This window comes from Salmo trutta, chromosome 12 (genome assembly GCF_901001165.1).
Source record: "Salmo trutta chromosome 12, fSalTru1.1, whole genome shotgun sequence".
In the NCBI taxonomy this organism is placed as follows: domain Eukaryota; kingdom Metazoa; phylum Chordata; class Actinopteri; order Salmoniformes; family Salmonidae; genus Salmo; species Salmo trutta.
Genome location: NC_042968.1, coordinates 62,140,296 through 62,155,032, shown reverse-complemented (window position 1 = coordinate 62,155,032; position 14,737 = coordinate 62,140,296). Strand labels below are relative to the sequence as shown.

At 41.0% G+C, this 14,737-nt stretch overlaps 1 protein-coding gene across 2 annotated transcripts in view; it reads left to right on the top strand.

Moving 5' to 3' along the window:
• LOC115203948 (synaptic vesicle glycoprotein 2C) overlaps window positions 1–14,737 on the top strand; it is an 86,999-nt gene that overhangs the window by 42,345 nt on the left and 29,917 nt on the right. For both annotated transcript variants that reach the window (XM_029769052.1, XM_029769051.1), the window contains exon 3: window positions 10,909–11,089. In XM_029769052.1, coding sequence (XP_029624912.1) covers window positions 10,909–11,089 — 181 coding nt within the window. The remainder of the gene's footprint in view (window positions 1–10,908; window positions 11,090–14,737) is intronic.

The following is a 14,737-nucleotide window of genomic DNA, read 5'->3' as shown; positions in this document are numbered from 1 at the left end:
TATGTTCTGTCTATTTCATGTGAATCCTGGGTTGAATTGAAACAATAGCTGTTGATGACTTTGCAAATGCTATATAGTCTTAAATAGCATCATTGATGATATATGAGTGATAAAGTATGGGTACATTTAATTTACTCTGTTAAACCTACCCTTTGGAATGACTTTGATAGCAACAGTAAATATATTTAGTAGAGATCTCTCAACATTTATTCTCATGATTGCACATTGTCAGAGACAAGTATCATAGCTAAGCAGGGCTGGGCTTGGTTATAACCCTGGATGGGAGAGCAAAAAATAGCTCTAGATTGATCAATTTAGCATTGAAGATCTGGTGATACATTAAAGGTATAAATTCAACATATTTTATCCAAGGTTTGTCTATGTTAAAATGTGGTTACCATGATTTTATTTTTTGTTTTTTTATTTCACCTTTATTTAACCAGGTAAGCTAGTTGAGAACAAGTTGTCATTTACAACTGCGACCTGGCCAAGATAAAGCAAAGCAGTGCGATACAAACAACAACACAGTGTTACACATGGAATAAACAAGCGTACAGTCAAATAACACAATCGAAAAAAAGAAAGTCTATGTACAGTGTGTGCAAATGTCATGAGGAGGTAAGGCAATAAATAGGCCATAGTAGCGAAGTAATTACAATTTAGCAAATTTAACACTGGAGTGATAGATGAGATGATGACATAATCCTGTGGTTGAAATTCCACTCTCTAAACAGCAGTTGATAATTCTTTCAAATCCAAGGTTTCCACTTAGATTTCACGTCACAATACGTTGACAAAAATTCTAACAGTTTGTGCTGAGATACAGAGGAACTGGTGCCTTAACCAGACCTCTTCAATTGCAGACCAAACACTTTAGGTGGTGTGTGTGTGTGTGTGTGTGTGTGTGTGTGTGTGTGTGTGTGTGTGTGTGTGTGTGTGTGTGTGTGTGTGTGTGTGTGTGTGTGTGTGTGTGTGTGTGTGTAGAGGCCTTGGGGCCCTGAAATAGCCCTCTGGTACAGTGTAGGTCTTATAGCCCAGCCTCATCATGGCTCTATATGAAGGTCATCCACACTGTTAGTGGAGAAGGGCTCCTAATTGACTGTCTGGTTAAGGAGAGAGGGAGAGATAGATAAATAGAGCGAGAGAGAGAGAAAGAGCGAGAGAGAGAGATAGGGGTCGGGAGAGAGAGAGAAGTCAGAGAGAGGGACAGTCAGAGAGAGAGAGAGAGAGACAGTCAGAGAGAGATGGAGAGAGAGAGAGAGAGAGAGCGAGGGAAGCCAGGATAAAAATGATAAAAATAGTCACACAGACTTTCGACCAGGCCCAGCCCAGGCCTGTGGTCTCACTCCAAGGGTACTTTTTACTAAGCGTTTGCTCTCTAGCATTTCCAATTCAGACAAGTGTTATAGTTCTGCAATGGCTGGCCAGAGACAAAGAGAGGCATGATTGACTCCAACGAGAAAACACTTCAGCTTTTCTTTTCCCTGCTTTCATTCATTGTCTCTATCCATTCCCACCCCTCTCTCTTTGTGCTACCTCCCACCCTTCATCCCTTTTATCTCTTCCTCTTCCTCTTTTTATTCCATGTCCTCTTCATTACATCCCCCTCTCTCTCCCTCCCTCTCTGTGTCTCACTGCTATTAGGTGATTGAGATATTACTGTGAGGTAGTATAATCTCTACGGTATTGTGTTTCTCTCTGCAGTTTAGCCATGCTTAGCTGGCTCAGTTAAACCCGCTTGACTGAGGAGAACAGAGAGGAGGAGGAGGAGAGAGCAGGAGACTACGGTTGAGCCTACCTCCCTACAAAACACTCTGACACACTTCACATCTCTCCTCCTCTCCTCCTATCTTCACTCCGTCAGTCCTCCTCTCCCTCCAACTATCTTCTCTGTGTTCTGTTGAAGGTTTGACTCGGGGTCAGTGGATAGACACAGCAGGGGTCAACAGAGCATGATTGGAGATTTGTGTGTCTGTGTGTGCGTGTGTCTGCGTGCGCGTGTCTGTGTGTGTGTGTGTGTGTGTGTGTTAATCAACACAATGGGGTGATAAATTGGCTGAACTGGAGCCTGAGGTCAACTAATTAAAGCATACAGGGATAAAGCACCAACGCTGTGTGTGTGTCTGTGTGTGTGTGTGTGTGTGTGTGTGTGTGTGTGTGTGTGTGTGTGTGTGTGTGTGGGGGGGGGGGGGGGGGGGGGGGGGTGTGCAATGGATGGGTTAAGCTGAAAAAACTGACAGACACAAACCAGCTCACAGTCTGAAGTCAAGTGTTCTGTCCACCCTGGCCTGCCCCCTGCTGTCAGTAGACTAGTGAAGACTGGGGGCTGCAGGCAGGCAGGAGGCAGGAGGCAGGATGCTAATACAAGTGTCTGCCTCAACATGATAATGGACTGCTTTGTTTCCTGACAGGCCTCCTGTCTCTGTGTATGTGTGCGTGCGTGCGTGCGTGCGTGCGTGTGTGTGTGCCTGTGAATGTGAGTGTAATACTGGCATTTTCTCAAATGAATCAGAATCAAAAGACACTGAACCAAAATATAAACGCAACATGTAAATTGTTGGTCCCATGTTTAATGAGCTGATATAAAAGATCCCCAAAAAATTCCATACGCACAGAAAGCTTATTTTCTCAAATTTTGTGCACAAATTTGTTTACATCCCTGTCAGTGACCATTTCTCCTTTGCCAAGATAATCCATCCACCTGACATTTGTGGCATATCAAGAAGCTGATTAAACAGCCTGATCATTACAGAGGTGCACCTTGTGCTGGGGACAATGAAAGGCCACTCCAAAATGTGCAGTTTTGTCCTACAACACAATGCCACAGATGTCTCCAGTTTTGGGGGAGCGTGCAATTGGCATGCTGACTGCAGGAATGTCCACCAGAGCTGTTGCCAGAGAATTTAATGTAAATGTTCACACCATAAGTCGTTTTAGAGAATTTGGCAGTACGTCCAACCGGCCTCACAACCGCAGACCACTTGTAACCACGCAAGCCCAGGACCGCCACATCCGGCTTCTTCACCTGCGGGATGGTCTGAGACCAGCCAACCGGACAGCTGATGAAACTGTGGGTTTGCACAACCGAAGAACAAACAAACTGTTGCACAAACAAACTGTCAGAAACCGTCTCAGGGATGTTCATCTGCATGCTCGACTTCCTCACCAGGGTCTTGACCTGACTGCAGTTCGGCGTGGTAACCAACTTCAGTGGGCAAGTGCTCATCTTCGGTGGCCACTGGCATACTGGAGAAGTGTGCTCTTCACAGATTGATCCCAGATTAAACTGTTCTGGGCAGATGGCAGACAGCGTGTATGGCAATGCTGTGAACAGAGTGAGTCATGGTGGCGGTGAGGTTATGGTATGGGCAGGCATAAACTACAGACAACAAACATAATATAATTTTATCGATGGCAATTTGAATGCAAAGAGATACCATGACGAGACCCTGAGGCCCATTGCCATGCCATTCATCCACCGCCATCACCTCATCTTTTAGCATGATTTCCAGTTCCCGCCAATATCCAGAAACTTTGCACAGCCATTGAAGAGGAATGGGACAACATTCCACAGGCCACAATCAATAGGCTGATCAACGCTATGTTGAGCTGCATGAGGCAAACGGTGGTCACACAAGATACTGACTGGTTTTCTGATCCACGTCACTACCTTTTTTTAAGCTATCTCTGACCAACAGATGCGTATCCCAGTCATATTCCCAGTCATGTGAAATCCATTGATTAGGGCCTAATTTATTTATTTAAATTTTCCTTATGTGAACTGTAACTCAGTAAAATCTTTGAATTTGTGGCATGATGCGTTTTTATTTTTGTTCGGTGTCATTTAGAACAGTTGTAAGATGATATAACTGTATTCCTTCTCTTCACCATTCTAATATTCCTTGTAATAGATGCTCTCAGACAGACCTGTCAATCAAACATCAACCTCAGGGGATTCCCTGAATCTGGGGGGAATCCCTAAAGAGCCCCCGGAATGTACAGCGGAATTACTCAGCTGTTTCTCTCTGTTGTCGCCCTTCTCTCCTCTTCTCCACTCCTCCTCTCTCATCCTCTCCTCCTTTCCTTTTACCCTCTCATCCGTGCTGAGAGTGCAGTGGCGAGGAACGTAGCATGGACGGGGAATTATGCTTACACATAAGAGCTAATTACCATAGAGACAAACCCACCGCGCCGCTCCCCGCTTGACGCTTACTGCTCCCGTCTCGTCTGGCGGAGATAGCAGCAGCAGCAGCAGCAGCAGCTAAAGTTGAGTTAGTGAAGTATTCCCTCTGGGTCGGAGGCAGAGCTGCACACTGTACCGTTGGAGAGGAGAGAAAAGATAGACAGTCTGCAGAAATATCTCTCTAAAGTCTATGATTAGTTTCTAATTCAGTTGGACTAAATGCAGCTTTATTTGATGAACGCTTACTACGCAGTCATTTGTAATGGAAGTCAACTCCGGGAAACTGTGTTTGTGTGTCTGTGTATGAATCACATTGGTTAGATGTGAGGGTTTTGATTTTATTATATTTGATTAGGATCTCTTTTAGTCCTCATTTGGACTAATCTTCCAGGATTCCTTAAACATTAAAATACAATTTAAATTACGATCACATTTTCACATATAACACACTGTTAGAAACAGACATAATACACGGACATGTTGACCAGATAAATATTCGAACAATCTGAAAAGATAGATTGATTCCTTCATCTACCGTAGTCCTGCACAACCTTCCAATGTATTATATTTAAATGATTTTAAAGTATTATTTGAATTTATATATTGAAAGGTTTCTGGTTTGCTCAGATAAGTTATTCAATTTCTTTATTAATTTGAATTGAAATTGTATTTTGTCTACTTTTCTTTACTGTCTGGATAACACAGATGGTGGACAATCTATTCCTAGTATTTACTGAATGACTGTCTCTTACTAACTGAATACTGTTATGAATAGAGTTTGGCTGTTTTAAATGGTGTATATTAGGAAATAAAATAAGCATGTCTTTTTTCAATTATCTTGTTGATTGATGACCAACCAAGAGCATTGTGCATGACTACAACAGAAGAACCATATCTCCACCATCAAACAATCCTTGCTGCTTTGTTCTGTACTATCTGCATCCTCCTAATTTAACTTGCTGATGCATTTTCCCAGACCACAGAACAATAGTTCACCTGACTCCCAATTAATGCTTTGAGACGACCATGATAAGCAGTTGTCTAGCTGCAATCCTAGTAGTTTGGTTTCTGCCACTTCCTCAAGTTGTACTCCGCCCCCCCCCAAGCTTAAATGTATCCCATGCTGTGTTGGCCTTTCCTGGTGGAACAGGCCAACATAACCTTGGTTTTCATGGTGTTCAAAACAAGTTTGTTCCGGCAAACCCACTCCCTGATATTTCACAGATCTACTTGTAGAGCTTTCTGTACCTGTTGAACCGATTGTATTGCTGTATGAATTGTAGTATCATCTGCAAATATAGTAGCTTGAGCTTCAAGGTCGTTGGTATACTAAGTAAAGAAGTGGCCCAAGGCAGCTCGCTGCAGCATGTCAGTTAAATATGACTGTACCCAATTCAATGCTGCCTCCTTAAAACCATAATGCATTAATATTGTCAAAATGATTTTATGATCCACTAAATCAAGTGCTGCACTAAAATCTAAAAATAGTACACCCACAAACCTGCCATTATCCATAACATTGAGCCACTGGTCAGTCATGTCAACCAATGCAGTGGTAGTAGAATGGTTTGTGCGATAAGCATGATGATTGGCTGTGATCAGATCCTTTTTCTCCATGTACTCCTATATTTGTCTACTCACAATACCCTCCAATATCTTACTGAGTGAAGGGAGTAGACTGATTGGTTGACTATTGGCAGGAGTAATGGATTCTTTGCTGTCTTTCAGGATCGCACACAGTTTAGCATGCTTCCAAACATTTGGAAATGTCCGCTTTTTCAGTGACCGATTAAATATGTATTTCAGTGGAGTTGCAATCTGGGGAGCAGCATAGTGAAGTAAAACATTGTCCATAAGATCATAACATGTAGATTTACCATCGGGTAATGAGGTAATATCAGCTGGTTATGTTATTGTTCTCCCGTCAACCTCCACACTAGATGGACATGATGAAATAGATGTACCAAGTAAGCCTTTCACTGTGTTCTATACCTTTTTTGAATAGTTTTTACAACAATAAAAGCATTTTTGTAAAAAAGAAATGTCTTATGATTTAGTTTAACTGCATAATTGCGTAGTGTTCTATAATTCTGTTAACCAATTTCTAGTTTAGATTTGGCTGCTAAGACATTTTTCCATATTTCTTTGAGAAAATGCCTCACCCAGTTCATCATCAATCCATGGAGATGGACAATCCTCAACTGTCCTCTTTCTTATTGGGGCATGATGGTCCATTACCTCAGTGAGCAAATCAATAAAACATTCTGTAGCGTGATTTAAATCATCCTCTAGATAAATCAGCTCCCAGGGTACAGCAGCCAAATCATTTTGAAATAGCTCATGATTAAATGTCTTAACATTTCTCTTGACCACAATCCTTGGGGGTTTATTTGGAACCTTGGTGTTCATGGTTATGGTCACAATATTATGGTCTGTCCAGCCCACTGGCATTGATCTGGCTTTTAACCATGGCAAAGGTATATTACAGGAGATCAGATCAATGCACATGTCTGAACGGTGACCTAACTTAGTTGATGATCTAGTAGTATCATTAACCTGTTGTTTCAAACCACAACTCTCGGCATATCTTATCAATTTAGTTCTATTTGAATTATTATGATCCTTCCAATTTATATTAAAATCATCCAAGATAAATACATTTCTGTTACTATCTGTGGCCTGGTCAAACTAAGTGCATAAGTCATCCAGATAGGACACCTTAGAGCTAGGAGGTCTATACACACATCCTACCAATATGGCTGCCTCTATTTGACATACATTAAGGTCACCCCTCCTCTTAAAAGTATATGATTCTGAATGTACAGAGCTACACCAACTCCATTCCTATTCCTGTCCTGATATAGTTGAATTAAAATAGCCAGGCAGTTACTCTAGAGTCCTGATATAGTTGGATTAGAATAGCCAGGGAGTTACTCTAGAGTCCCAATATAGTTGCCCGTTGATGTAAAGTTTATCCATCACCAAGGAGACTCATTGGTTCAGGCAACGCTTTTCTTTCATGATGGGATTCAGTTTTTTTCTCCTTTTCATTGATCTCCGTGGGGAAGTGATCATTCATTCCAAAATGTTTCTGAGTTCTCTGCCCCTGCTCTTCGCCATTTCCTTTTGCTTAAAATGTTCAAAACATTTGGCCTTACCCATTCTATGGACTCTGGAGAAAGTGACATTACGCACAACGTCAGTGGGCAGTTTCAGTTGAGTTGACCTGAAGTCTCGGATAGTGTCCTCACAGCTTCTGCTGTTGTCATTCTCCAGTATCCCTGAAAAGATTAGATTGTCCCACATTGATCGACACTGTACATCAAGCAAGGTTTCTTTAAGTTGTTTGTTCTCCCTTTGCACCACCTCCACCTTGCCATGAAGAGTCTACAGTACCTTTCAGTTCCGTGTTCTCTTTCCTTAGATCATCAATCTGACATTGGCTGAATTCTAGACAGGCACATAATGCATTGGTGTCCTCTCGTAGTATATCCAATATATCAAGTTTGGCAAGCCTTTCATTGATGGATTTCAGCAGGTCAATATCAATATCCGTAAACCTCTCCCCACTCTCCTGATTTGCTGTCTTAGACTCTAGTTCCGATTCTTCTCTGAGATTGTTGATTGGACAAAACTCTTAAGAAAGCAAAGCAACTCTGGATCATTCATGCTGTTGGGTGGAGATAAATACTGTACATGTGTGGGTAAGGGGTAAAGACTGGGGTGTCGCTGTGGGAAAGTCTCAAATGACAACCTATTTTGTCCCAGGAATAAGGAATATAGGGTATCATTTGGGATGCAGTCTGAGGTTCTACTACACCCTGACCCTGGTTGAACCCTACAGGAAATCCCCTCTTCTGGAAGAGGTTGTTTACTATGCTCTCCCCCCTCTCCTCCAATTCACTTTTCCCACCTCCTCACCCCAACCTCCCCTCCCCACCCCTTTATGACTGATACCAGCCCAGCTGTGGGGAGTCATAAAGTAAATGAGGTGTTGTTAGCCGATACCATGGACTGTTTCTCTGCATTGCTCCCGAGTGGCACAGCGGTCTAAGGCACTGCATCTCAGTGCTAGAGGCGTCAATACAGACTCTGGTTTGATTCCAGGCTATATCACAACCGACTGTGATTGGGAGTCCCATATAGCGGCGCACAATTGGCCCAGCGTCGTCCGGGTTAGGGTTTGGCCGGGGTAGGCCATCATTGTAAATAAGAATTTGTTCTTAACTGACTTGCCTAGTTAAATTTAAAAAAACAGAGAGGGGCTGGGCTCTGGGCTTCCTGGCAGCGATGGGGCACAGCATCTGTGAACGATCGCCTCTCCCCATAAACACACATTAGCATTTTTATTAGCATATCTAGACTCTGGCTGAGTGAAGTGGATTATTTACTGCCCCCCACCCGCCTCCATTTCCCAGTGTCCACTGGGACTGGAAGAGAGATCACACTTACTTCCTGTGGAAAAACAACCTTATCTGAAAGTTTATAGGTCAGTCAACGCTCGCTTATCAAATGCTGTGGCCAGAACATAGTGCCGTTGAATTTCAGTTAATGTTTAGGCTGCCATAGTGAGGTTCAGTTAGTGTTGAGGCTTCCATAGTGAGGTTCAGTTAGTGTTGAGTCTTCCATAGTGAGGTTCAGTTAGTGTTGAGGCTTCCATAGTGAGGTTCAGTTAGTGTTGAGTCTTCCATAGTGAGGTTCAGTTAGTGTTTAGGCTTCCATGGTGAGTTTCAGTTAGTGTTTAGGCTTCCATAGTGACATTCAGTTAGTGTTTAGGCTTCCATAGTGAGGTTCAATTAGTGTTTAGGCTTCCATAGTGAGGTTCAGTTAGTGTTGAGGCTTCAATAGTGAGGTTCAGTTAGTGTTCAGTTAGTGTGTTGAGGTTTCCATAGTGAGGTTCAGTTAGTGTTGAGGTTTCCATAGTGAGGTTCAGTTAGTGTTGAGGCTGCCATAGTGAGGTTCAGTAAGTGTTGAGATTTCCATAGTGAGATTCAGTTAGTGTTGAGTCTTCCATAGTGAGGTTCAGTAAGTGTTGAGGTTTCCATAGTGAGGTTCAGTTAGTGTTGAGTCTTCCATAGTGAGGTTCAGTAAGTGTTGAGGTTTCCATAGTGAGGTTCAGTTAGTGTTTAGGCTTCCATAGTGACGTTCAGTTAGTGTTGAGGCTTCCATAGTGAGGTTCAATTAGTGTTTAGGCTTCCATAGTGAGGTTCAGTTAGTGTTGAGGCTTCAATAGTGAGGTTCAGTTAGTGTTCAGTTAGTGTGTTGAGGTTTCCATAGTGAGGTTCAGTTAGTGTTGAGGTTTCCATAGTGAGGTTCAGTTAGTGTTGAGTCTTCCATAGTGAGGTTCAGTAAGTGTTGAGGTTTCCATAGTGAGGTTCAGTTAGTGTTTAGGCTTCCATAGTGACGTTCAGTTAGTGTTGAGGCTTCCATAGTGAGGTTCAGTTAGTGTTCAGTTAGTGTTTAGGCTTCCATAGTGAGGTTCAGTTAGTGTTGAGGCTTCCATAGTGAGGTTCAGTTAGTGTTGAGGCTTCCATAGTGAGGTTCAGATAGTGTTGAGGTTTCCATAGTGAGGTTCAGTTAGTGTTGAGGCTTCCATAGTGAGGTTCAGTAAGTGTTGAGGTTTCCATAGTGAAGTTCAGTTAGTGTTTAGGCTTCCATAGTGACGTTCAGTTAGTGTTGAGGCTTCCATAGTGAGGTTCAGTTAGTGTTGAGGCTTCCATAGTGAGATTCAGTTAGTGTTGAGGCTTTCATAGTGAGGTTCAGTAAGTGTTCAGTTAGTGTGTTGAGGTTTCCATAGTGAGGTTCAGTTAGTGTTGAGGTTTCCATAGTGAGGTTCAGTTAGTGTTGAATCTTCCATAGTGAGGTTCAGTTGGTGTTAGTGTTGAGGCTTCCATAGTGAGGTTCAGTTAGTGTTCAGTTAGTGTGTGTAGGCTTCCATAGTGAGGTTCAGTTAGTGTTGAGGCTTCCATAGTGAGGTTCAGTTAGTGTTGAGGCTTCCATAGTGACGTTCAGTACGTGTTGAGTCTTTCATAGTGAGGTTCAGTTATTTGTTGAGTCTTCCATAGTGAGGTTCAGTTAGTGTTGAGGCTTCCATAGTTAGGTTCAGTTCGTGTTGAGGCTTCCATAGTGAGGTTCAGTTAGTGTTGAGACTTCCATAGTGAGGTTCAGTTAGTGTTGAGGCTTCCATAGTGAGGTTCAGTTAGTGTTGTAACTTCATGGCTGCCTCTGTGTTCTTTATTAGGTTTGTCTGTCTGCAGGTCCCCAGGCAAGTCAGATCGATTGGATCTCTGTGACCCCTCAGTGGTTTATCAATGACTGGGAAATGACAAGCCTGGTTAAATCACATCACTCTTTCTGCTCTGGACTCTACTAATACAGTCAGACATGCAGCGATACTGATACAGTTGCTGTGTGTGAGACACACCGGCTTCTCTGTGTGTGACTGTGTGTGTGTCCTCCCTAGTCAGCAGTTTGCCTGAAAAGCCATTTTGGTCCAGATGGTTCAGATCATTTTCAAGTGCTGCAAATCTAGAAGTGTCAAGTAAAAAGTTAACACTAAATACATTTTTTTTTCAATTCTCTTTCCTTTTATCCAACCTAATTCTCTTCCCACTCTTCCTGCCCCCCTCTCCCTCCCCCTCTTCTCTCTCCCGCTCTCTTTTTCTATCTTTCATTCTCTTTTTTTCTTTCGATCTCGCTCCTCTCCCTCTCCCTCCTCTCTGCAGGCAGCATAGTGTACCTGGGGATGATGATTGGGGCATTCTTCTGGGGTGGTCTGTCGGACAAGGTGGGCCGTAAACAGTGTCTGCTTATCGCTATGTCGGTCAACGGCTTCTTCTCCTTCCTCTCCTCCTTCGTCCAGGGGTACGGCATGTTTCTCTTCTGCCGCATGCTCTCCGGCTTCGGGTGAGTGTTGTCGGATTTGTTCTGTTCAATTCTATTCCACTATTCTAAAATACTCTACTCTTCTCTACTGTACTCTACTCTGTTGTGTTCTTTTCTATTCCATTCTACTATACTATACTATACTATACTATACTATACTATACTATACACTGTTCTATTCTATTATACTATACTATACACTGTTCTATTCTACTATACTATACTATACTATACTATACTATACTATACACTGTTCTATTCTACTCTACTCTACTCTACTCTACTATACTATACTATACTATACTACACCATACTATACTATACTATACTATACTATACTATACACGGTTCTATTCCACTATACTATACTATACTATACACTGTTCTATTCTATTCTATTCAACTATACTATACTATACTATACTATACATTGTTCTATTCTATTCTACTATACTATAATATACACTGTTCTATTCTATTCTACTCTATTACAGTCCTTTATAATGTGGCTTCCCACTGTCTTGAAAAACAGTTCATTTCCCTTCGCTCTTCCAGAACACCATTAAGTTCTACTAAATTGTTCCTGAACACTCTCCATCACTAATAGTCTTCCATGATGACATTGTGTTCTACTTGGTTGAGAGTTAGTGGTCTCTCACTCAATATCTCGCTATATCTCTGTATCTCTGTATCTCTCTATATCTCTATATCTCTATTTCTCTTTATCTCTATATCTCTCTAAATCTCTATATGTCTCTATATCTCTATATCTCTCTATATCTCTCTCTAAATCTCTATCTGTTTATATCTCTCTACATCTCTATATATTGCTATATCTCTCTCTATATCTCCATATCTCTCTACAGTATATCTCTCTAAATCTCTAACTCTCTATATCTCTATATTCTCGATGTCTCTCTATCTCTCTCTATTGCGCTGTATCTCTCTCTACATCTCTATCTCTCTAAATCTCTCTGTATCTCTCTGTATCTCTATATCTCTATCTCTTTATCTCTATATATATCTCTCTATCTCTCTATATCTTTATATGTCTCTCTATATCTCTAGATAGCTCTATATCTCTATATCTCTCTCTAGCTCTATCTCTCTCTATTTCTCTATATATTTCTATATGTCTCTCTATATCTCTAGATAGCTCTATATCTCTATATCTCTCTCTAGCTCTATCTCTCTATATTTCTCTATATATTTCTGTAAATCTCTATCTCTTTATGTCTTTCTATCTCTCTCTATATCTGTCTATATCTCTCTCTATCTTTCTATAACTCTATCTTCCTATCTCCCTATATCTCTCTATATCTCTATATCTCTCTAAATCTATCTCTAAATCTAATTCTCTAAATCTATCTATCTCTCTAAATCTATATATCTATCTCTCTCTATATCTCTATCTATCTCTCTATATCTCTCTATATCTCTCTATATGTCTCTATATGTCTGTATCGCTCTAAATCTCTCTGTATCTCTCTATATCTCTCTCTATCTCTATCTCTCTATATATCTAAATCTCTCTATATCTTCCTGTCTCTATCTCTCTATATAGCTCTATATAGCTCTATATCTCTATATATCTCTCTCTAGCTCTCTATATCTATCAATCTTTCTAAATCTCTATCTCTCTCTATATTTCTCTAAATCTCTCTCTCTATGTCTTTCTATCTCTATATATCTAAATCTCTCTATATCTTCCTGTCTCTATCTCTCTCTATAGCTCTATATAGCTCTATATCTCTATATATCTCTCTCTAGCTCTCTATATCTCTCAATCTTTCTAAATCTCTATCTCTCTCTATATTTCTCTAAATCTCTCTCTCTCTGTCTTTCTATCTCTCTCTATCTCTTTTTCTCTCTATATATCTCTATCTCCCTATGTCGCTATCTCTCTATATAGCTCTATATCTCTCTCTAGCGTTCTCTCTCTAAATCTCTATCTCTCTCTATTTCTCTATATATTTCTCTAAATCTCTATCTCTCTATGTCTTTCTATCTCTCTCTATATCTGTCTATCTCTCTCTATCTTTCTATAACTCTATCTCCCTATATCTCTCTATATATTAATCTCCCTGCCTCTACACTCTTAGAAAAAAAGGCTATATCTAATACCTGAAAGGGTTCTTAGGCTGTCCCCACAGGAGAACCCTTTTTGGTTCCAAGTAGAACTCTTTTGAGGTCCATGTAGAACCCTTTCCATAGAGGTTTCTAACTGGAACCTGTTACCAAAAAGGGTTATACCTGGAACCAAAAACAGTTCTCCTATGGGGACAGTCACAGAACCCTTTTGGAATCCGTTTCTCTAAGAGTATAGTCCTCCAAAGTCAGAGAACAGGACAGGAGGTTATTCTAACTGTCTGGCATCAGGCCATCCCCTGAGTGGGAAACACAAATGTTAGCTAAACATTCACAGCAGACTAAATGTCCTTAAGTTTCTGTTTTATGACTGATTCAAAGTCGGTTCATAGGTCACAAGATGTCTCAGACTTTGACAGTGGAAAGAAAACGTTTTTTGTTGTTGTTGTCCTTAGTAAATAAATAAAAAACATTGCTAACATGCATTGGTCAAAACTGAAGTCACATTGTGAAAACTCTTCACACAGTCAGCGAAACAGAAGTGTATGTGGACCAAACTAAATCCTTTTTCATTGCTTTCACACAAAATGCATTCAATGACCACATTCTCCGAAATCCATGAACTCTTCTCATTCATACTTCACCACCTGCAAAACGATATATTTGCAGCACATGTTTTCAAATGCTAACACACTGTTTCCAAAACTGTTAAAAACACATTCAAAACAGAATGATGGCAAATGTCGTGCATTTCTGCAGTAACCAGATTGAAACATTGAAAATCTCAGCAGAATATTGAATCATTCCGAACACAGCTGATTGCAATTTCAGCTAAAAGCCTACCCAAGTGTCCTGTTTTAAGTCTCGTTACCATACAGACAAAAGAGGACGGCTTCGGAATGTTTTAGTTTGGAAACATGGATCAAGGAAGACAGGTTGGTGGGGAAAGAAGAGTGGCAGGGAGAGGGAGAATGCTTGGAGGACAAAGGAGAGCAAGAGCGGTGGTCACTGATGAGATAAGGGCCACAATTATTGACCATGTTGTAAACCATCGTCTCTCTTTGAGAGAGGCCAGTTTAAGGGTGCAACCAAATCTGCAGCGTTCAACAGTTGCATCAATAGTAGGAATTTTCTGGCAAAACAACAGGCGAGATGTGCATCCTTCAATGATAATTGAACTACATATTACAGTACAATATGTTCACATTTTTACATGTACTGACATTTTGAAATATATGGTTTTGTGTTTTTCAGTAGGATCCAAAGGTTGCCTCCCACAGGAGGGAGAGGCAGAATATTATCAGATGCGCAGGAAATTGCCATTGTTGACATGGTAACAATAAAATAAAACTGGGGGAAATTCGGGACAGAGTGCTGGCAGACTATCACTTTTGGGAATGTGAATGCGGTCAGCACAACGACAATTGCCAGAGTCCTAGAGAAACATAAAATAAGGATGAAGCAGTTGTACACTGTACCCTTTGAGAGAAACTGTGAACGTGTGAAAGAACTCCGGTATCAAAATGTCCAGGTAAAATGTGTGTTCAATAACCAAACAGGGTACATACACAGCTATGCGTA